Source organism: Pelobates fuscus, chromosome 1, assembly GCF_036172605.1.
Source record: "Pelobates fuscus isolate aPelFus1 chromosome 1, aPelFus1.pri, whole genome shotgun sequence".
Classification (NCBI taxonomy): domain Eukaryota; kingdom Metazoa; phylum Chordata; class Amphibia; order Anura; family Pelobatidae; genus Pelobates; species Pelobates fuscus.
This window is the reverse complement of record NC_086317.1, coordinates 308802313-308828249: the sequence shown is the minus strand read 5'-3', so window position 1 is coordinate 308828249 and position 25937 is coordinate 308802313. Positions and strand designations below refer to the sequence as shown.

General features: G+C 37.4%; 1 protein-coding gene across 1 annotated transcript in view; it reads right to left on the bottom strand.

Annotated features, from left to right (window-relative positions):
* Positions 1 to 25937, bottom strand: part of SLC9A4 (solute carrier family 9 member A4) — an 87763-nt gene that overhangs the window by 24658 nt on the left and 37168 nt on the right. The window contains exon 3 of the mRNA XM_063444634.1: positions 2581 to 2840. Coding sequence (XP_063300704.1) covers positions 2581 to 2840 — 260 coding nt within the window. The remainder of the gene's footprint in view (positions 1 to 2580; positions 2841 to 25937) is intronic.

Here is a 25937-nt window from a genome sequence, read left to right as displayed (position 1 = left end):
ATCCATGGAAAACATATGTCCAGATATATGCATATTGATTGGGAGCAGTTTGTATTTCGAGAGAAATGGTTACTGTGCAGACTACCGTTTACATTCTATTATTAAACTGCACCATTAGTTATAGATCTGTGAAGGGCTGCTCACCATAGCTCTAATTAGGGTTCTAATGTTCAAATACAGCCTTTATCTAAGTTAATATTATTAAACTGCACCATTAGTTATAGATCTGTGAAAGGCTGCTCACCATAGCTCTAATTAGGGTTCTAATGTTCAAATACAGCCTTTATCTAAGTTAATATCTTTTCAGAAGTTAGTCATACTTTATAGTTCCTAGAAATTGTTCCCTGTTTCATGCCTTTTTAACTCATGCTTTACATTGGTTTTTAAGAGCTGTTGGCATCTGTCACTGACATTTTAAAGGGACATTTCAGACCCCTAAAACATGTGTTAACAGTGTGTCCTCTTTTTTCATTTTACAAAAAGTGCAAATTTCAATAGAAATGTTAAATGTTATAAAGTAACCTGGCCACACCCCCTTGCTTTGAAGCAGACAGCAGGTCCTATTACTTCCTTGTTTGGTTAGTGCACTTGAGCTAAACTCAAGAGGCAGCAGTTTCCCAAAGCACCTGCCTTGCAAAAACTTCTCATTGAGCTGCATTGGGAAGTGTGTGATTGGACAACCAGAAAGTCTTTGCAGGGTTAAAAGGGAAGAGCTTGCAAAGGCAGCAGACAAACGATCTGCAGGTTTTGCAAGCTGTTTGTTATAAATACACCCAATGATAAAATGCATAATTAAATACATGCAAGTTTTCATTTGAGATATTTCTACTAATCAGGGTTTTCATTTATTTTGTATTTTGGCATTGGAGTTAACCAAGAGTCCCAAAGGCTCAAGTTGGTGAATTCCCTTTTGTAAAATAATAAAAAACACTGCTAACATTTGGAGTTCTTTTATATGCTGCAATTCCTATTCTTTGCAGCTTCTGTGCTGAGCTTTCATCAAACTAGTAAGTGGTATATAAATCATAGTAATAAATCATGATTTTTTTCAGTGCCAAGATTTAGTTTCAAAAGCCACTAGAGTCATTAACCCTGCAACGTAAGCATTGATCTACTACACAGCAATTTTTTACATTGCAGGGTAAAACTAAACAACCACTGCACCCGGGCAACTTCATTGAGAGGAACTAGTCGAGGTGCCTCTAATGGTCCTTTAACATTCTGTAGCACCGCTGAACAGATAAGATGAGAAAGGGATTCTAGGAGATATAGCCATTTGGATTACATCTCCCACCAATATAGGTGGTGACATCATGTATAGCAGTATTTTGGGGAAACACTGTAGGCGTTATATTTAAGACACAGAAAGATGGCCTTAAGGGCAAAAAAAATATGTATTTTTTTTGAAGGTTTAGGTTTCTAGAAATGCTATCTTTTTACAGCCTATTGATTTCTTCTTTCTTACAGCCTATTGATTTCTTATTATAGCATATATTATAACTACTTAAGTTGTAATGTAGTATAATTGCTATCTAAAAGAAAGAAGAATAAACACCATTATACAAAACATTTAAAAACGAATCTTTATTGTTAATGTTTATATAATGCAGTGACTTACTGCGAATGTTTAATAATTGTCTGTAATACTGCTGTTGTGCAACTGATATATTCTACCATACCTCTCTGTTCAATAATGATATATTGAAAATAAATATATATATATATATATATATATATATATATATATATATATATATATATATATATATGACAATTTATTCAGGCTATATATATCCATGAACAGCGTAAAGTACCATTTTTATTTTTCTATAACAAAAAAAAATGCTTTCTTTATTTTTATGCTTATATTTCAGGGGGTATTTAAAATATTGAACAATAAAGGACAAAGGATAAATATTTACACTCCCTCCCTATTTTTGAATGAATAACTGATCAATTATAATGGTGATGCTGCAAAAAAAAAAATTGGCTCCCTCTAGCTCAAGGACAGTCAACTCCTATGAGGCTTTGCCAGCTGAGGATCTATTATTTACACATTCCTATAGTGTTACATTTGTGAGCAGTGTCTTTGAATAGCCAACTATAAGTATAATTGTTTTACCCTAGGTTTATGTGCTAGCTTTATATCAAACATCTCATGGCTGAAATAAATGTAATTCTATTTTCCAATGAAGGTAAAGTAAAACAATTTCCCTTTCTTATAATAAGCATTATCCATTTGGTCATATTTGCACTGTTGTGCCTATGGGTTTATATAAAACTGCCTGTGAGTATATGTGCCTTAATGAGCTTTATATATATAAAAGGACTAAACAAACCTTTTTATTCTTAAAGGAACACTGTAGGCATCCAGACCACTTCAGCTTACTGAAGTGGTCTGGGTGCAAACTCTCATCACCCTTAACTCTTAAAGGTTTTAATTGTAATTGCATATACAAAATATATGGCATCTAGTACACTTCTTTTTTTTTTTGTCCTTAAAATGTATTTAACAAATATTTTCAATACAAAATACATTTTTTACAAATACATAAAAGCAGCCTATTTGAGTTTACGTACGCCAATATTCCAGAAAGATAAAATGTTTCTGCAGATAGGTAGGACAGGTAGCTGAACATGAAGACAAGAAGAGGCTCAATGGATGTAATATTCTTTGTGAACCGAGTTATAAATGCTGATAGGAATCCGAATACTATTCCGAAAAACACTCCCCCAATGCCAACCATAAAGAATCGACCTATACCGGCTAGAATGTCTACAGGTTCTATTTTTTCATATGTGTGCATCTGTGTCAAGGAGATGAAAATATTATACAGAACCTGTGGGTGAGAGGAATAGAAACGATTAATGATTTAGAACAATCGTCCTGGTCAGAAATTACATAAAGGTAATACGGTATATGTTTTAATTTCTCGGAACAAAAAAAAATATATATATAACACACGTGCTCCCCAGTGGTAAGAAATATAAAATTAATTTACCAAATGTAGAAATGTAAGAAGAACCTTCTACTCTCCTTGATATATATATGCAAAAAATACAATCTACAAACAAAAATAAACATAAAGGAACATAGTGTAGTTTGTTTTAACACCATATAATGCGCTAATTTAAATTGCACTTATCTTGTGAGTGCAATTTAAATTAGCGCATTATATGGTGTTAAAACAAACTACACTATGTTCCTTTATGTTTATTTTTGTTTGTAGATTGTATTTTTTGCATGTTTTAATTTCTATAGGATAAGGTGTTATCATAAAATATAGATATATCATGACTCATATCTGATAAAACATTATTCAAGACATTTAAAAATGGCACACATTAATATAAAATATTAAGCCCCTTTTCTTTATGGCCAATTTGCAATCTGTGGGGGAAATAAATTCCTCAATTAATATCATTAGCATTTATATAGCATCGACATTAAAATAGGGGATATTTGAGAGATGAAGAAGGCGCTGCTCAAACGAGCATACATTATATGGGGATTTGAGTAGAGTAGATATATATTGTTAGATGTTTTGCCCAGGGACTCGTACTGGTGAAGTGGTCTGCCGGACTCTTTCCTGGTTCTAAGATAGTGACGCTACCAATGCTCTAACCAGCAGATATATGATGTTATTACTCCATTGTATTGCATGAATGATTTTGTGTTGGCTATAGTAAACCTGACACGACAGATGTTTGTAAATGACGTGTTTATGAAGCATAGCCTGTCTAGGGTTATGTATTGTTTCCAAACATCTGCAGAGCCAAAGTTAACCCCTTAAGACTGCAGGACGTTCTATGCCGTCCTTATTTTGGTGGCTCTAAACGCGCAGGACGGCATAGAACGTCCTGCGATCTTTTGTACTTACCCAGAGTCCCCCTCTGTCCTCTTCGGCCCCCCAGGGCCATGTGATCGCGAGGTCCTTGCGAGGACCCCGCGATCACATGGACGGCATAGCCGTCCATGTCAATGCCAGCAGGGGGAGTGCCTGTAATGCACTAAAACACTAAAACAGTGTAAAAATAAGATTATATATACTTAGATCATATATATATATATATATATATATATATAAATATATATATATTTATTATATATATGATCTAAGTATATATATACACATATACACATATACACATAAATATACATACACTTTCTACGTGTATTTTAATATTAATATATACATAATTATATATTATATATATATATATTAATATCAAAATACACGTACAATGATATTGATTAAATATATATATAATTTCATTATATATATATTTATATATAATAAAAAATAAATAAATATATAAATATGTTAAAAAATAAAATAAAAAAAATAATAAAAAATAAATAGATAAAAAATATATAAACATGCGTAATTTTGTTCTAACTGTATTTTAAAATTAATATATATTGATATCAAAATACATGTAGAACGAAATAATATATATATCTATATACATAAGTATATACGTATATATCACTATATATAAATAAAAATAAATAAAATTATATACATATATATATATATATATACAGATGAAAAGAGTGCACTCGGAAGGTCTTCTTAAAGATATAAACAATTTATTGTGCCAAACTTCAAAGACATACAAGTCGACGTTTCAGTCCTCGTGGGACTTTTTTCAAGACAATGAAAGGCGGAAAAAAGTGATTTAAATATACCTTGCAGGTGATTTGATTGGAGAGTAGGTTATATGAAAGAGAGGCTGTGCAAATGTGAAAGTGATTACTCAACTTTGAAATAGAGATTAACCCCTTGAGTGCCTAATGAAAAAAAGCCTGAAAGTGAGTGTGGTTACGGCCAAATATCTAATAATCTGCACTCGCAGACATATTAAAATTCAAGGATAAGAAATATCGAAGCCACCTTAGAATGACTAAGTGTTTACGAATCTATTAGAATATTTAAACAAATTTGTTAAACAAAGTTAAACAATATCTTACGATTGCTACATTTTTAAACAATATCGTAAGGTGGCCACGTTTAAATTGGAATTCCAAGTGCCAAGTGATTGCAGACCTAATAGATACATTATAGAAAAAACTTCAAAGTATATTTGAATAACCCTAGGGATACTATATATATATACTTGATTGTTTTACATATTAACGGCCATACAGTCTCTAGAATATAACAGGAGTATCCATAAGCTAACATACCTAGCTAAATAAAAATACAAATACGTATATGAATAATATATGATTGATTTAACAAAGAATCTCATGAGTTTATCACCAATAATGGTTTTTCTGTGACCTTTAGTCCAGATATATATCAATTATTTACGAAACTATGGCTTCTTTATCTTTTCGGGATGAAGCAGCTGAGTGGGTTGATTTCATTAAGTCCCCCCGGGGACAAAGTTCCTAATGTGAAGATCCAAAATGCTTCTCTTTGAAGAAGTAGGACGTCTCTGTCACCCCCCCTGTTCGGGGCCGGTACATGTTCAATGCCCATAAATTTCAATGTGGGCAGTGTATGCCCTTTTTCCAGAAAATGTTTAGCTATGGGGGTAGTTGCTATGCCGCTGGATAACGCAGTCCTGATGGTAGATCTGTGTCCCCTCATGCGCTCCCTGAGGTCATTAGACGTTTTGCCGATGTACATGAGTCCACATGGGCAGGTGATGCGATATACTACGTGTGTAGTGGTGCACGTGATCCTTTGCCGTATCCTGTATTCTTTACCTGAGCGAGGGTGGTAGAACGCTTTGCCCGGGGTCATACTATTGCAAGCCATGCACTTCAGACAACGATAACAGCCTGGACTTTGAACAGACTGGTGTGCCATAGATATGTCTGTATGAACCAGATAATCTCTCAGGTTCCTGTTTCTCCTATAACTAATCATAGGCGTATTCTGAAATATCGTCGGTAGTGTCTTGTCTTTTTTAAGAACCTCCCAGTTGTGTCTTATTTTCTGGGACATCTCGCCCGATAGTGAATGGAACGTTTGGGGGAAGATCATTCTGTTTTGATTGCTTTTAATTTTAGGGCCATCAGTGTAGTTTTTGAGTGCTTTTGAATATGCACCCTCCAGCATTTGTCTTGGATATCCTCGTTGTGAAAATTTTTCAAACATTTCTTGTACCTGGTTTGCTGCTTTTATAGAATCAGAGTTGTTCCTCAGTATTCTCATAAATTGAGATACCGGTAAAGATTTTATGAGGTTGGGAGGATGGTGACTGCTGGCATGTAGTAGCGTATTACGGTCAGTTTCCTTTGCAAATAAAGTATACCCCAGCTTGTTATTTTCTATGAAGATACGAAGATCCAGGAAGTCAATTTGTTTGTTGTTAATTTGATAGGTAAGTCTTACTGGTAAATCCAGTTGATTCAGTGACCCTATCATGTCATGGAGACTTTGTTCTTCGCCCGTCCATATGATGAACACGTCATCGATATATCTCAGATATTTCAGAATATGATGACCATATTTTTGAAGAATATGTACCTGTTCATATACATGCATGTATGCATTAGCATACATTGGTGCCATAGGGGCACCCATCGATGTCCCGGATATTTGTATGTAGAATGCTTTTTCAAATCGAAAATAATTGAGTATAAGACATAATTCCAATAATTCAAGTATATATTCAATCGGGGGCTCTATACGTTCTTGGTACTGTGTTAGTACTTGGCGCATCGCCTGAATTCCCTCCTCGTGGGGAATTATGGTGTATAAACTGCTTACATCAATGGCTGCTAAGAAGACTCCTTGTGGGGGGAGTTCTATAGAGTTTAAGGCTGCTATGACTTGCGCCGAGTCTTTAACATAGGTAGGTAGTGACATTACCGTTTTTTTAAATTTTGTGTCTAACCATTTTCCTATGGGTTCTAACAATCCCCCGATCGCCGATACTATCGGTCGTCCTGGTGGGCGCTCTAGGTTTTTGTGAACCTTAGGCACTGTGTATATGATCGGGCACCGAGGGTGGGTTTCAAATAAGTACTCATATTCCGTAGTAGTAAGGAAACCTGCTTCTAAGCCCCTTTGCAGTGTCTGTTGGACAATTTTACTGAATTCATAAGTGGGATCTATTAGCGTGTATTCATAGACTCTGGTATCCTTTAATTGTTTAAGGATTTCCTCCTTATAGTCGTCATATTGTTGGACGACTATAGCGCCTCCCTTGTCCGCTGAACGTATGGTAATGGACATATCTTTAGCCAGGCTGTTTAAGGCTTCTCTTTCATCTTTAGATAAATTCGGACGTCTTTGGTTCCGGGTAGTTGTAACCTTCATTGTATCAAATTTTAACATTTGTGAAAATGTTTTTAATGTAGGGTTTAAGTTGGAGGGGTCAAAGGTACTTCTCATTTTAAAATTTTCTCTGTTCTCCTCAATTTGATGTTGTTGATTAGAATTTTTGAAGAAATCTGCTAAACGGAGTTTTCTATTAAATTGAAATTGCTCAATTTCCCATTGGAATTTGTTAATATTAGCAGTCGGAACAAATGAAAGTCCTTTATTTAGAAGCATAGTTTCTGTAGTGGTGAGGACTCTAGTGGATAGATTAATGATAGGGTTAACTAGCGTCTCCTTGGCGGTCGTCCCCTGTGTCCAGTGCCTTTTCCCTTTCTGTCCCCTCCTAGTGTAGTTTTGATGTTTGGGGGGCGCTCTATGCCTTGGTGGTTCCCACTTGCTGTTTCTCTCACCAGGCCAAGTCCCGGTTCTAAAAAAGACGTATTATATGATGCTGTGGTATTAGAGTAAGCCCCCTCTCTTTGCGAATCCTTATAATCAGAGTCAGATGCCGACTCTCCTGAGGTAAAGTCAACGGTAGATGCAATGGGTTTTCTAATTCTAGGCCTGTAGGTTCTATATGCGGGTCTGGTGTTATCTCCTGATAACCACCTGTATACTCTATGCTCTGAGTAATCTGCTTGTACTTTGGTAAGTTTTTCTCTTTTAAACCTGACCAAATCGTTTTTATATTGTTTCAGATCTTCTGTTAGTTTCTGAATCAATGTGTCACAGTTGGGTGCTGTAATAGTAGTTGTATGCAATACTTCATAATTTGAGATTTTAAATTTAGTGATTTTTAGTTCACGACCTACCTCCTCTATCACCACCAGCATCAGGTCCAGGGAACACTTGTTTAGTATACCAATCCACTTTCGACACACTTCAGGGTTGTTTCTTCCAATAGTTGGAACGTTTTTAATCCGAAAACCTCTGGGGATTTTTTTCATGCGATAATAGTCGGATAAGTAGGTGGCATGTAATTCGAGGTCAATTTGTCTTTGTTTGAGTTTAAGCAGATTTCTAATGACGTCCCGAGGTTCAGTAGATACTGGTAGGTCCGAGTCCGTTTGCGGCCACAAAATCGCCGCGGCTTCTGCTTCTGTGTATTGCAGCACCTCTGCGTGGTCTGCATACGCTCCGGCTCTAGTCAGGAATTCCTCCATAAATCAAATCCTTGAAAACGATATGACTCTCCTGGGTCTGGTGCGTGGATTGAGCCCTGGCTTGACGGGCTCTCCGTAATCAATACAAACTGCAAATGTCCCGCACTCAATGTACCGGTCTTGTGCTTGCCTCGGTGCTGCCTCAGCCTTCAATATATACAGATGAAAAGAGTGCACTCGGAAGGTCTTCTTAAAGTATTCATATACGTATTTGTATTTTTATTTAGCTAGGTATGTTAGCTTATGGATACTCCTGTTATATTCTAGAGACTGTATGGCCGTTAATATGTAAAACAATCAAGTATATATATAGTATCCCTAGGGTTATTCAAATATACTTTGAAGTTTTTTCTATAATGTATCTATTAGGTCTGCAATCACTTGGCACTTGGAATTCCAATTTAAACGTGGCCACCTTACGATATTGTTTAAAAATGTAGCAATCGTAAGATATTGTTTAACTTTGTTTAACAAATTTGTTTAAATATTCTAATAGATTCGTAAACACTTAGTCATTCTAAGGTGGCTTCGATATTTCTTATCCTTGAATTTTAATATGTCTGCGAGTGCAGATTATTAGATATTTGGCCGTAACCACACTCACTTTCAGGCCTTTTTTCATTAGGCACTCAAGGGGTTAATCTCTATTTCAAAGTTGAGTAATCACTTTCACATTTGCACAGCCTCTCTTTCATATAACCTACTCTCCAATCAAATCACCTGCAAGGTATATTTAAATCACTTTTTTCCGCCTTTCATTGTCTTGAAAAAAGTCCCACGAGGACTGAAACGTCGACTTGTATGTCTTTGAAGTTTGGCACAATAAATTGTTTATATCTTTAAGAAGACCTTCCGAGTGCACTCTTTTCATCTGTATATATTGAAGGCTGAGGCAGCACCGAGGCAAGCACAAGACCGGTACATTGAGTGCGGGACATTTGCAGTTTGTATATATATATATATATACACACACATATATAAATATATATATATATATATATATATATATATATATATATAATAATTCTATGTATATATTTATGTAATAATTTTACATAATTAGGTCATTTTATTAATTACAATTTGCAGGACCTGCCTGACAACCCAGGCCGAAAGTTCAGGGAATTACATTTTCTAGCACTATATTTAACCCTGTAACTTTCCAAGACACCATAAAACCTGTACATGGGGGGTACTGTTTTACTCGGAAGACTTCGCTGAACACAAATATTAGTGTTTCAAAACAGTAAAATATATTACAACGACGATATCGTCAGTGACAGTGACATTTTTTGCATTTTTCACACACAAATGGCACTTACACTGACGATATAATTGTTGTGATACGTTTTATTGTTTTGAAACACTAATATTTGTGTTCAGCAAAGTCTCCTAAGTATAACAGTACCCCTCATGTACAGGTTTTATTGTGTTTTCAAAAGTTACAGAGTCAAATATAAGGTTTGCGTTTCAGTTTTTTCACATTAAAATTCTCCAGGTTGCCTTTGAGACCGTATGGTAGACCAGAAATGAAAATTATCCCCATGATGGCATACCATTTGCAATAGTAGACAACCCAGGGTATTGCAAATAGGGTATGTTCAGTTTTTTTTAGTAGCCACTTAGTCACAAACACTGGCCAAAATTTGCATTCAAATTAGTTTTTTGCATTTTCAAATATTAACACTAACTTTGGCCAGTGTTTGTGACCAAGTGGCCACTAAAAAAGACTGGACATACTCCATTTGTAATACCTTGGGTTGTCTACTTTTGCAAATGGTATGCCATCATGGGGGTAATTCTTATTCCTGGGCTACGTAACCAATCTGGCGAATTTCAATGTGAAAAAACTGAAATATGTAACACGCTATATTTGACCCTGTAACTTCCCAAAACACCATAAAACCTGTACATAGAGGGTACTGTTTTACACGTGAGACATCGCCGAATACAAATATGTGTATTGTATTGCAGTAAAAGCAAACAGTATTTTGACATTCACAGTTAAAATGTCACGTAGAACTAAAACAATTTTACAAATTCTTATTTTCTTCCATATTTTTATTTGTTTCATATTAAATTATATTCCATACCTAAATATTTGATGTTAAACGAAAGCCCTGTTTCCCCTGAATAAAATTATATATAATAAGTGTGGGTGCATTTAATATGAAAGAGGTGAATTACGGTTGGACAGACATATAGCGCAAATGCCAGGTTTTATTTACGTTTTTTTTGGATCACAACTTGTACATTTGGCTGCGGTCTTAAGGGGTTAATCATCGCTGACATATTTAGCCTGATAAAAAGGAATCCATGCTAATAAATGGACAACACTGAGTTAGACATGTAATATCACAATGTTTTATTAAACCTAAATACACAACTATATTTTTGACCTGATATTCAAAAAGAGCATCGCCTTAAAATTGTCAAATAATAGCTTTAAAAGGACACTATAGGCACCCAGGCCACTTCAGCTTATTGAAATGGTCTGGGTGCCGTGACCCTTTTGCACTTAGTGCTGAAATGTAAAACATTGCAGTTCCAGAGAAAATGCAATGTTTACATTGCACATCTAAGTCTGTACTCAGTGGCTGTCTCTCAGACAGCCACTAGAGGGCTTCCTGCATCGAAACGGACCTTTGGTCCGCTATCTGATGCCGGACGTCCTCATGCTGTGCATAAGGACATCCAGCGTCAGATTTTTGCCCATAGGAAAGCATTGATTCAATGTTTTCCAATGAGGAGGGCTAATGCGCGCGTGGCACTTGCCGCACATGCACATTGGCACCCGCATGTCGCTGAGTGTCAACCCAGCACCAAGGGACATCATAACAGAGATAAGGTAAGTAAATAAAGGGTGTGCGAGGGAGGGGGGAGGCAGGGAATGCTATAGTGCCAGCAATACAGCTTTGTATTCATGGCACTTTAGTTTGTGAAGTGATAGTTCATCATTCCCTTGCCCCAGCAAACAGAAATTACTGGGGTAAATAAAGCAGTGGGAGTAACTAAAGAATAAACATACCTATGATGCACCTACGTGTTTGCAGAGAAATCTCCCCGTGCGTGTGCACTCAGCACAGTGTCATACACTTACTTGTGCACAGCACTGAAGGGGTTAACAAATTGCATGTTTTTCCCAGTGTGCAAAAGTTAGCACAGACCTGAAACCTGAATAATTATAAATTGATTTATCAGCAGACCTGCACAGAGCAGAGCTGGACTGTGCAGAAATCAATAAATGTCCATATTTAATTTGCAAAGAGCACAAACAGAGCATTTTCAAATAACGATGATTTAATCGAACAGGAAATACTTATGTCTTATTCAAATATTCACTTGCTACTAATCTGAATGCTCACTTCTGACACACACTGTGTATTGTTAACACCATTTGTATTATTTGACAATGAAGCTTCTGACACAAACATCCTACAAGGCAATATTTTGATTCACACTCAATACAGAAGGAAATGGATTTCGTATTTTTTTTATATTAAGTAGGGTTTAGTACTTGTTGAACAGTAGAAATGGCTAACCTTTGACACTCCAGCTGTTGTAATGCATTATATTTCCTATGAAGCTCAAAAACACAAATAGTTGATGAAGCACAATGAGAAGTATATTATTATTGAAGCACAATAGTTTGATTGCAAAAAGTCAATCAAAGGGCATTTATTAAAATTACTCAGCAGGGAAAATTGTCCTTTTTAGCGTTCATAGGAATTATATTTTTCAAGGCGCCTTGTAACAATTGTTAGAACTATAGATACTAACGTCTTCTTTTAAGAATCCAAATGTTTTTATTGGTGTTTATTGTATTGTTTTTGAACATGTCCAGTGAGACCAATGCAGTGATGGAGACAAGGTAGGTTTAAAAACCTTTTATCTCCAATCTGAGTGTGTCCGGTCACCTAAATAGCTAGTCCAACCAGAGCCAGTGCAAGGAATATTGGCTACACAGGTGACGATGCATTTTGCCACCTCCCACCCCAAAATACATCTTCACCTGTGTGTCACTTAATACAACATGTTTGTACTCCTAACACTATAGTGTTTCTTTAATGTACCCAGGACTGGCCTTAGGCCTTTAGGCACACTGGGAAAATGTTAGAATTGCCCCCCCCTTCCCTTCCCCGGTCATAATCCTTCATCCAATTACAGTGTAAGTGTGACAATATTGATTCAGACTAACTTAGCTTAAGAAAGACATTTTGTTAATTTTCTAAATTTGGAAACACCCATTATTCCATATAGGGAATGAATAAAACTAGCAGTCACAAGGATATAATAATAAGTACCAATATGCCAATAAGATATAATATAATAATAAGTACCAATAATATATAAATATAAGTACCAATATAGGGAGTTATCTGATAAACTGCTGGGAGATCAAATTTAAGAAAATCCCTTTTGTTAAATGTGATTGTTTATATGTTTAGTAGATAACTCCCTGATTTGCTATCCTTAAATGGGATTGCTCCCTAATTTAGTATCCCTAATTATGGCAATTCCATGTAAAGATAGCAACTTGGGGAGCTATCTAGAAAACACCTTAAAGATCCAAATTAATTTTAATCTTTCATTTGTTTAGTAGATAAATCCTTAATTTGCCATTCTTATTAAAACAAATGGATCCGAAACTAGTTGATTAATTTTTGTTTAGTTTTTGACTTTCGTTGACTTGAAATGTGAGTGTTTCCGTATTGTCAAATCGGCTGTAATTCGGCAGAAATTTGAATTGGAATAAAATAAATTGCATCTGTCTAATTCCTTTGATACACTATGCAACTTTTTATTCATAATGTAGTAACTACTGCTTTCAAAGAGATATAATTATTGAATTGAATATTGTACAAAAAAACCTATTAGTAATAAAAATTAAGCCACATTATACACCACAGAAAGTAGTATCTGCATCACAATGACTAATAAACATCAGATCTGTCTTTTAGGTTATTGACTTTGCTAATTTACATTAGTATAATCATACAAACAGTAAGAGGAAAGTAATAACAAAATAAAGACATGGGACAAAAATACCCATGTAGTAAGTGTATTTATATGCTTAGTGATTTTGTGGTTAGTTGTATCATTATTTCTCGAACACAGATCTGACCTTCATAAACAAAAAATATATATTTCTGTGTTCAAGCTTTGGCAGCTTTTCATTGTTTCAAAGTAGAGAAAATAATTTTAAAACAGTAAAAAAACTTTTTTTCAACAATTCATTTTATATTATTCTCGTACTAAAGATGAGATGGTGCTCATTATGGCATCAAAACAAAGACTAATCTGTCTTTAAAAAAATCCCCAACATTTTTAGGTAAATGATGTACAGTTTTTAAATACAAAATGTTTTCTGAATGTAGACAATTTAGAGAATAATCCCCTTAGTATTTATATATGTAAAGATCAGCATACAGTTATGTGGGTAGTAAGTGTTTGAATAAAGTTGAGCTTTGCAGCATTTGGCCCAATGGTATTGTGATTACACGACTTGTGGTTTAAAATTGTCTTTGTGGAGTAATGTTCATTATTTTGCTTGGCCTGCAAACACTAGAACCAAAGTCACCAAGCAGTACCTATTCTAGCCCTTTAAAGGAACAGTCCATCCACCATAACAACTTGGAATAAAAGTTGTCATTGAAGTTGTCATGAGATCTGGAGGTCCTTGATGTCATCTTACCTTATGGGGTTTAACCATTTTTAAATAGTTGAACCTCTAAGTTGTCCTCCTGGTGCCCATCTGCTCTGCCTCTTGGTATCCTCCCCCGACTTCTGGCACTAGCAAGGAAACTTTTAGGCTAAGAGGAAATGCTTTAGAAAGACACATAGTTACCATACCTGGAAGCAGGCACTACATGTGTGAGATAATGTTGTGTTTTATAATGATGTAATTATAATTATGTCACATAAAACAAGTGTGGATATTTAGACCAGATCTAACAGAAATAGATTTCTATATTGATTTCAATACAGCCGTATCAAGGCACTTGTTGAGGGAAGAGTATTGGGTAAGATACGTGGTGATGGAAAAGACTGGTAAAAGAAGTGGGGTAAAAGAGTTAAATGGGTATAGAGAATGTAACATAGGGATAGAGTAGGAAAATAACAAAGGAATCGGTGTTAAGGGGTTAGGAGTCATAAACAGGGCCAGATTAACATACGGCCGTTGGAGCTGAGGTTCTAGGCCAATGCCCATGGAATATGTCCAGTGATTTAAAGAAAATTAAAAAAAAATAGTTGTTTTATACTTCATATGCTATGCTATTGCTTTGTGCAGATAGAATTAAGTATTGGAACTTACAAGGGATGTAGAGGAACAAAACATGTGTGGACTGGATGACAATGGAATTAGGTAAAGCTAACTTTGCACACTATACTAATGCTCTTGCTTCTTTAGTCTATCTAACATTGGAGAATGCCCCCTTTCTTATACACTCACTACTCCACTTTTCTCTTTTGCAGACTGCATAACAGGAGCTTATGCCTGATAATAAGAAGGTAAGGAGAGGAAGGACCAAGTGAGACTGTCCCCCAGAAAGCATAGAGCAAGCATATCATTAGACGCATTTTTTTAGTACACCTTTAATTGGCCAGTCAGCATGATTGGCAGGCAGCCTAACATGCATTCACGTCATGCTAACCTTTCAATAATTCTGGAAGACCCACTAGCTTTCTTGTAATGTCCGCCCCTTTGGGAGATGCTGCTTAAATGATTACATTTACATGGATACAATTACATGGAAAAGAAGGGGAGTAGGCATGTGATCCAGGGATTATGAAAAAAATAAAAATTCATATGGAGATTGAACAATTTGTAAAGTTATATGGCAATAGACAAGCATGTAACTTGGTCAGAAAATGGTAAATGACAGAAAGGGAAAAAGCAACATCACAGAGAGGAAAAGAAGAGAATATATGACCTGGAGAGGAAATAGGTGACGCGCGGTGGAGTGAAGCAACCAAGTGACATGTGAATGTAACTAAATGGGTATGGCATTGGTATGGGTAATTGAAGTTAGGCAAGCTTTATTTCACCCATGCCATGACTGTGAGGGCATTCCTCAATCCACCAGGAGAAAGTTAAAAAAGGAAATGGAAGCTGTAATGGAAGTTTTGTAATACTGTCTAAATTTTGTAATACAATAACCATGGAACTCAACATGGAGTCATTGGATGAAATGTAGCTAAAACTGAATTACATATCGAATTAAATGTGACATATAAAGCAAGAGAATTAGGGAACGTAAAAAGGTTGACCAGTGTATGTCTTTAGTACTACACAGTTCAATGAACAGTATTAGGATTATAATCGCTAAACAGTGACATTTGGTGTATTGACAGTTGTTGTGGAAAATGTGGACAAAATGGCTGAATTGGAGAAATATTACATCTCTGCTCTACTGGCTTAGGTTTTGTAACTCTACAATTTCACCAAAATACACTTTTTAGGTGATTAACAGTTCTTAAACTCTCTATATATTTTCTAGTATGTTTGTAAGTTCATATGGGATTGAAGGTTAAATGTAGGTATGCATTGAAAAATCATCATCTCTTATTGACCCAAAAAGGTTGAGATGCCTGCTGTGAAGAGCTATGTACTAGTGCATGCACATATAAATGCATACATATAGTACATTATGTGATATGTTAGTGGATTTAAAATAAGTTTAAGATATGTAACACAATCATGGTAACACAAGAAAACAGAGTTTCTAAGCAACCTACACACGTTAGATTTAGAACTAACATTTGGCATTGTGTATTTGCGTGATCTTTTAACAATTTGTGATCTTAGAATCTATTATTCCAGTGCACTTAGTTATACAAATGAATGAATAGCAAGAGAAAAAAGGGATGTTGATAAAATCCTTTTAACACAAGAATCACCTGTCATTTTGCATCTATCAAGTACAAAAATTAAATGAAATGTGACTCTGGTTACAGTTGGGCAAGATCCTGATTTCCATTTGCTATTTACCTAACAGCAAACAATTATAGATGTGTCGCAGCTGCTTTGATCTCGGAGTACAGTAGCTAAAATGGAAACATACAAAGGGCTCTATTACACTAATTAGAACAAATAATGTGAGACATATGCCATAGGGTAAGGTATGTCTTTGTTGATGTTCCAGGAGGAATAAGGCAAATGGCAAATGATTTAGGTAAACTAGAAAAATTGTCAGAGCTGTGGCAACTGACATTTAACGTGGATAAGTGCAAGATAATGCATCTTGGGCATTAAAACCCAAGGGCAGAGTACAAAATATTTGATACAGTCCTAATTTCAACATCTGAGGAAAGGGATTTAGTGGTAATTATTTTAGATGACTAAAAGGTAGGCAGACAATGTAATAGAGCAGCAGGAAATGCTAGCAGAATGCTTGGTTGTATAGGGAGAGGTATTAGCAGTAGAAAGAGGGGACTCATCATGCCATTGTAAAGAACACTGGTGAGACCCCACTTGGAGTATTGTACGCAGTACTGGAGACTGTATCTGGTTCATGGATTGCAGAGTAAAACTTACCAGGAAAGGTAAAGTATAGCTTGGAGGAAAGACGAGACAGGGAGGATATGATAAAAACATTTAAATAAATAAGGGGAATCAACACAGTAAAGGAGGAGACCACAACAAGAGGATGTAGTCTTAAGTTAGAGGGGCAAAGGTTTAAAAATAATACCAGGAAGTATTACATTACTGTTAGGGCAGTGGATGCATGGAAAAGCATTTCAGCTAAAGTGGTAGAGGTTAACACAGTGAACAAGTTTAAGCATGGGTGGGATAGGCATAAGGCTATCCTAGATATAAGATAAGGCCAGGGACTAATGAAAGTATATGGGAAATTTGACATATTAGATGGGCCGAATGGTTCTTATCCAGGGCCGGACTGGGGATACAAAGCAGCCCTGGAAAAAAAAATCTATGCCAGCCCCATAAGTCATTGCGCCATATATATATATATATATATATATATATATATATTGCTTTTTCTAATATAATATATTGGTCCTTTCAGAGTAAAACATTTAATTATACAGTAAGCATACTCACATGCAGACACAGACAACCTCACTGACACACACAAGCTCATTGATACACAGCCTCATAGACAAACAATTTCACTAATATACATAAGCTCATTGACATAAAAACACAAGCTCACTCACTAGCAGGCACACACACACACACACATACACATGCAAGCAAGCTCACTAGCAGGCGCACACACACACAGCTTAATGTAGTGGTTCTGGTGTCTATGGCCTGTCCCTGCAGGCTTTTGAATGTAAACACTGACTTTGCAGAGAAAAGGCAGTGTTTACATTGCTTCCTAGTGACACCTCTAGTGACAGACACTCAGACGGTCACTAGAGGCGCTTCCTGTGTCAGTGCGGATTGGCTGAGATCATCAAGCTTGATGATCTCAGTCATAGAGGCAGAGACCAGCACGACGTTGGAAAAAAAAAAAAAGGTGAGTAAAACACTATTTTTAAAAACACACACAGACACCACGACTGACACACACACACACACACACACCACGACTGACACACACACACACACACCATGACAGACAAAGACACACACACACACCATGACAGACACACACCATGATACAGACACACCGTGACACAGACAGACACACAGCATGACACAGACAGACACACACACACCATGACAGACACACACCATGATACAGACACAGCATGACACAGACAGACACACAGCATGACACAGACATAAACACAGCATGATACAGACACACACAGCATGACACAGACACACACACACAGCATGACGCAGACACACACACACAGCATGGCGCAGACACACACAGCATGACACAGACACACACACACAGCATGATACAGACACACACACACAGCATGACGCAGACACACACAGCATGACACAGACAGACACACACACACACACACACAGCATGATACAGACACACACACACAGCATGACACAGACACATACACACACGCCATGACAGACAGACACAAACACACACAGCATGACACACACACACACTTCCACTGACATACATATTTTTTAGTACCTGTGGGCAGGGGCGTACCTAGAGCATTTGGCACCCGGGGCGGACCCTGAGTGTGGCAACCCCCCCCTCCATAATAAAAATGTAAGAAAACACCCACATATTTTTTCAATGTTTTCAATAATATTTATTGCACAAATTTGTAAACTGCTTGTAAAATTTGTAAAATGCGCCAGTTTTGTAGAAGGGGGAAGACCAGTGCTTTTGTAGAAAGGGGCTGGTGAGAACCTTCTAGAAAACTCCTGCCCTGCCCCTTTCTACAAAGCCCCTTGTCTCGCCCTTCATATAAAAACCCTGCACCCCGATCACATAAATTTCAGACACTCCCTACACATAAAAACCCTGCACCCCGATCGCATAAATTTCATTCACTCCCTACACATAAAAATCCTGCACACCCCCTTAATAAAAAACCCTGCACACCCCCTTAATAAAAAACAAAAACGTGCACAACCCCTCTTAACCCCTTAACGACGAGTGACGGACGAGGTCCGTCACACGGGGGAATGCGTTAATGACGAGTGACGGACCTCGTCCGTCACGCGTTAAAATTAACGCCGCGATCGCGCAGTGCCGGCGATCGCGGGGTTAATGCTGTTGCTGGGTCCCTCCGAGTCAGGGGCAGACCGGCAGCAGCAAATCCGGATATCCCAGCCCATGTGATCGCTGTGATAGCCAGTCACAGCGGTCACAATGCTGCTGGGATATCTGATCCGCCTCCCTCCACCTCGTGTGGGTTTGTGAAGTGGAGAGAGACGGATCGGTGCTACATTGTGTCCCTGATTTATTGCAGAGTTATACTTAAGTATAAAATTCACTTTTGTGGAGTTAAAAAAAAAATTAACCCTTTCCCTGCTGCTTGATCACTGCTAGCAGTGATCAATATACAGGTCACATTACTTTACTGTGATCTATTTTTTTTTTTTTACTTTCAAGGGTTAATTTTTAGGTTTTTTGTAACCCTAAGGGGTTAAATTTTATTATTTGATTTTATTAATTTGTGATTTAGTTATTTTGGTGGGTGGAATTTAGTGGGAATTAGGGTATAAAAAAAAAAAAAAAAAAAAAAAAATTTTTTTTTTTGTTAGAGTTTTGTTAGCTGTGTTAGCTGTATTAACAATGTTTAGAAAGTATAGCGCGGAGGAGGCTTATGCCCTGTTAGCGGCAGACTCAGAGGCGACTGACACTGCCTCAGAGAGTGAAGCAGGGAGTGACGCAGGGGATGCAGGGGACATGGACTATGTGCCAGATACTGCAGGACCATCAGGAGAAATCGACGATTCCCCTAATGCTGACCATGGCGCAGATGACTGGGTACCCCCTAATAATTTTTCCCCAGACATCCCAGTGTTTACAGGCAATCCTGGCATACAGGCGGACCTGTCTGCCTATAGTGCGCTGGATGTTATGCAGCTGTTCTTGGGGGATGAGATTTTTGGGGAGATAGTCACCCAGACTAATCTCTATGCGGAGCAATATCTGGCACGCAATCCAGACTCTCTTATCTCTAGGAAAGAGAGATGGTACCCAACCAGTGTGCCAGAATTTAAACAATTCTGGGCACTGACCATGTTAATGGGGCTAATTAAAAAGCCCACAATTAGGATGTATTGGGCTAAACATCCTATTTGCAATACTCCTATTTTTGCCGAGACAATGACAAGGGAAAGATATGAAGACATACTAAGATTTATGCACTTTAGTGATAACAACAAGTGCCCCCCAAAAGGTGATCCGCAGTATGATCTTCTTTACAAACTACGCCCTTTAATTGCCCACTTTAACAGTAAATTTGCCGCTATATATACCCCCAATAAAAACATTTCCATTGACGAGTCCCTAATGAAGTTTAAGGGAAGACTGGGGTTTAGACAATATATCCCATCCAAAAGATCCCGATATGGGATCAAATTTTATAAACTATGTGAAAGTGGCAGTGGCTACGTATACACCTTCCGTGTATACGAAGGAAGGGATAGCCACCTTGATCCCCCAGGTTGCCCAGATACAGTAGGGACAAGTGGAAAAATTGTCTGGGACTTAATAATGCCACTACTTAATAAAGGTTATCATCTATACATCGATAACTTTTATAATAGCATCCCACTGTTACAAATGTTGTATTGCTTCGAGACCGTGGCCTGTGGCACTATTCGGAAGAGTCGCACAGGTTTCCCAAAGGCTCTAGCGAACAAAAAAATGAAAAGGGGGGAAACAGCAGCTCTCTGCCAGAATGAACTGCTGGCACTCAAGTACAGGGATAAAAAGGATGTTTTCATCTTAACCACCATCCATGGTGAAAACACTCGGAGGGTCGCAGTTCGTGGCAGAGACGAATATAAACGGGTGCCAGTCTGCATACGGCAATATAATCGGCATATGGGGGGCGTTGACCTGTCCGATCAACTGATGCAGCCATATTTGATCATGAGAAAGACCAGGGCATGGTATAAAAAAGTGGGCATATACCTTTTGCAGATGGCAATCCACAATGCCTTTGTTATTTTTAAAAAGGCAAATGCTGGGCTGAAAAGCACTTTTCTTTCTTTCCAGTTTGAGCTAATTTCTAAGCTGCTAGAATGCCACACAAGGAGACCATCAGTGGAGCCTAGCAGAAGAATGGAGGCAGGTCACTTCTGCTTTAAGATTCCACCAACCCCTAAAAAACAAAACCCCCAGAAAAGGTGCAGGGTGTGTTACAAGAGGGGCGTAAGAGTTGAGACCAGCTATTACTGCCCTGATTGCCCCTCTCAGCCCGGCCTATGTATTGGCCATTGTTTTAAAATTTTTCACACCCAGGCCGAATAAGTAGACCAGTTTTGGGGTGTGATTTTTGGTTACCGAATCTTGGCTTTGTCTACCGTTTATCCTGTCTTCTCTGATCCTTGACCTCGGCTTGTCCTATCGTTGTTCCGTTTCTCTTTACTCCTTTGACCTCGGCTTGTACCTTGACAATTCTCTGCTTGTATAGCCCGGCCATTCTAAGGACCGGTATTACAAGTTTCTCTCTCTGTGTTCTCTCTCTTTGTGGTCTGTCTGTGTTTTGGTTTCGGAGTCCATGACAGCTTTGCCCGGGACGCAGATAACTGTGTACTACCCCCGGATAAGTTTACCCCAACTATTCTGTATATGGGGGTATCATTGCACTAAGATGACATAGCTGAGCAACATATTAGGTGTTATACTGCCGTAGCACACATAAGGATAGCAAAATATACAGTAACATCTCCAAGTGTGTGTCAAAAAGGCAGAAAAAATGCTAATTGCAACTAGACTTGGTACAAACTAACAAAAAAATGATCCTACACTAAGGTTTAGAATATACCTTTTGAAATACCCTGGGGTGTCTACTTTAAGAAATGGTAGGCCTTTGTGGGGTAGTTTGAATTTAATACCTGCTAAGATGCTTGGAAATTGCACATAGGCCCAGCGTCAAAATTCAAAGTTCGGTAAAAACTGATATGGCTTGGTCTCCTATATGGCACTGTAGCTTCACAAAATAGTCCCAAAGACATACAATAGGGGTGTCATTTTACTCAGAAGACTTAGCTGAACATAATTTGGGGGGTATGAACTTAGTGGCACATGTGAAATATACAAAATGCCCAGCACAAATGCAATCCATATGTAAAAAACGCACAAAATAATTTTATACCACATACTTTGGCATCTATTGGTGAAAAAATGGGGGCATGTTAAGGCACAATATGCACCTTATGAGATACCCTGGAGTGTCTACTTTAAGAAATGGTAGGCCTTTGTGGGGTAGTTTGAATTTAAAACATGCTAAGATGCTTGGAAATTGCACATAGGCCCAGCGTCAAAATTCAAAGTTCGGTAAAAACTGATATGGCTTGGTCTCCTATATGGCACTGTAGCTTCACAAAATAGTCCCAAAGACATACAATAGGGGTGTCATTTTACTCAGAAGACTTAGCTGAACATAATTTGGGGGGTATGAACTTAGTGGCACATGTGAAATATACAAAATGCCCAGCACAAATGCAATCCATATGTAAAAAACGCACAAAATAATTTTATACCACATACTTTGGCATCTATTGGTGAAAAAATGGGGGCATGTTAAGGCACAATATGCACCTTATGAGATACCCTGGAGTGTCTACTTTTACAAATGGTAGGCCTTTGTGGGTTTTTTTTGAACAGTCAAACTGTTATAATACCCCAAATGGAAGCATAGGCTCATTAAATCCGTCTCTCAAAATTCTACTGTGAGTACTGAAAAGGACAGGTCTCCTATATGGCACTGTAGCTTCACGAACTAGTGCCAAAGACATACAATGGGGGTGTCATTTTACTCAGAAGACTTAGCTGAACATAATTTGGGGGGTTTGAACTTAGTGGCATATGTGAAATATACAAAATGCCCAGCACAAATGCAATCCATATGTAAAAAACGCACAAAATTATTTTTTACCACATACTTTGGCATCTATTGGTGAAAAAATGGGGGCATGTTAAGGCACAATATGCACCTTATGAGATACCCTGGAGTGTCTACTTTTACAAATGGTAGGCCTTTGTGGGGTTTTTTTGAACAGTCAAACTGTTATAATACCCCAAATGGAAGCATAGGCTCATTAAATCCGTCTCTCAAAATTCTACTGTGAGTACTGAAAAGGACAGGTCTCCTATATGGCACTGTAGCTTCACGAACTAGTGCCAGAGACATACAATGGGGGTGTCATTTTACTCAGAAGACTTAGCTGAACATAATTTGGGGGGTTTGAACTTAGTGGCACATGTGAAATATACAAAATGCCCAGCACAAATGCAATCCATATGTAAAAAACGCACAAAATTATTTTTTACCACATACTTTGGCATCTATTGGTGAAAAAATGGGGGCATGTTAAGGCACAATATGCACCTTATGAGATACCCTGGAGTGTCTACTTTTACAAATGGTAGGCCTTTGTGGGTTTTTTTTGAACAGTCAAACTGTTATAATACCCCAAATGGAAGCATAGGCTCATTAAATCCGTCTCTCAAAATTCTACTGTGAGTACAGAAAAGGACAGGTCTCCTTTATGGCACTGTAGCTTCACGAACTAGTGCCAAAGACATACAATGGGGGTGTCATTTTACTCAGAAGACTTAGCTGAACATAATTTGGGGGGTTTGAACTTAGTGGCACATGTGAAATATACAAAATGCCCAGCACAAATGCAATCCATATGTAAAAAGTGCACAAAATAATTTTATACCACATACTTTGGCAACTATTGGTGAAAAAATGGGGGCATGTTAAGGCACAATATGCACCTTATGAGATACCCTGGAGTGTCTACTTTTACAAATGGTAGGCCTTTGTGGGTTTTTTTTGAACAGTCAAACTGTTATAATACCCCAAATGGAAGCATAGGCTCATTAAATCCGTCTCTCAAAATTCTACTGTGAGTACTGAAAAGGACAGGTCTCCTATATGGCACTGTAGCTTCACGAACTAGTGCCAAAGACATACAATGGGGGTGTCATTTTACTCAGAAGACTTAGCTGAACATAATTTGGGGGGTTTGAACTTAGTGGCACATGTGAAATATACAAAATGCCCAGCACAAATGCAATCCATATGTAAAAAATGCACAAAATTATTTTTTACCACATACTTTGGCATGTATTGGTAAAAAAATGGGGGCATGTTAAGGCACAATATGCACCTTATGAGATACCCTGGAGTGTCTACTTTTACAAATGGTAGGCCTTTGGGTTTTTTTTTCGAACAGACAGACTGTTATAATACCCCAAATGGAAGCATAGGCTCATTAAATCCGTCTCTCAAAATTCTACTGTGAATACTGAAAAGGACAGGTCTCCTATATGGCACTGTAGCTTCACGAAATAGTGCCAAAGACATACAATGGGGGTACCGTTGTACTCAGCAGAAGTAACTGAACACATAATAAAACTTTGTACAGGAATAGCACACACCAACTTTACAAAATACACATGAGAAATTCTTTGTTATAAGTTTGTGTGCGAAAACCCCCAAAAAACACAATTTTACTCCAATATTTAGCAGAGGTTGGCGGTAAAATGGCTACGTAGAAAGTGTCAAAACAACCTTAGGTAAATAGCCTGGGGTGTCTACTTTATATAAATATATACTTTTGTGTGGCAATTTTGTTTTCTTTTATGGCTATTAGGCTTAAAAGACAAACATACCAAATTCTAAAATCGCTCCACATAAAAAGTGTATTTTACTCCTTGTGCTTTGTGACCTGTAACTACCAAAAAAAACTGAAAATCCCAGACACATTATATATTCTGTAATTCAGAACAACTAAATGAATTTATTTTTAATTACTTTCCTTAACCTGCACTAATTATGTACACATTATTATGGCAAAAACTGTAAAAAAAACACACAAAAATTCATTTTTTTGCATATTTCTGTATTTTTTTAATAATAAATAAGCATTTATATATATATGTGTTACATCAAATTAAAGCCCTTTCTGTCCTTTAAAAAACGGTATATAATATGTGTCGGTGCAATGAATAAGTAAAAAGCAAATTGCAGTTGAACGCAAATAGCAAAAAATGCAAAAAATGCCGTTGTCATTAAGTGAAAGACAAGCTTCTGAAGCTCTGTCCTTAAGGGGTTAATAACAAAAAACCTGCACACCCCCTTATAAAAACCCTGCACACCCCCTTAACAAAAAACAAAAATCTGCAGCGCACATCCTCCCTTAATAATAGAATACTGCAACCCCCTTAATCAAAAAAAACCTGCACCCCCATTATGTAAACCTCCCCCTTTAATTCTTTAATCCACAGCCCCCTTTAATTAATCCACACACCCCTTAATTAATACACCCCCTTAATAAATCCTCACCCCCCCTTAATTAATACACCCCCCTTAATTAATCCTCACTCCCCCTTAATTAATACACCCCCTTAATTAATCAACACACCCCTTAATTAATACACCCCCTTAATTAATCCACACACCCCTTAATTATTACACCCCCTTAATTAATCCTCACTCCCCCTTAATACACCCCCCTTAATTAATCCACACACCCCTTAATTAATCCACACCCCCTTAATTAATACATCCCCCTTAATTAATCCACTCACCCCTTAATTAATCCACTCACCCCTTAATTAATCCTCACTCCCCCTTAATACACCCCCCTTAATTAATAGACCCCCCTTAATTAACCCACACCCCCATTAATACACCCCCCTTAATTAATACACCCCCTTAATTAATCCACTCACCCTTAATACACCACACTTAATTAATACTCACTCCCCCCTTAATTAATCCACACACCCCTTAATTAATACACCCCCTTAATACAACCCCCTTAATTAATCCACACCCCCCTTAATTAATACTCACTCCCGCCTTAATTAATCAATACACCCCCCTTAATTAATACACC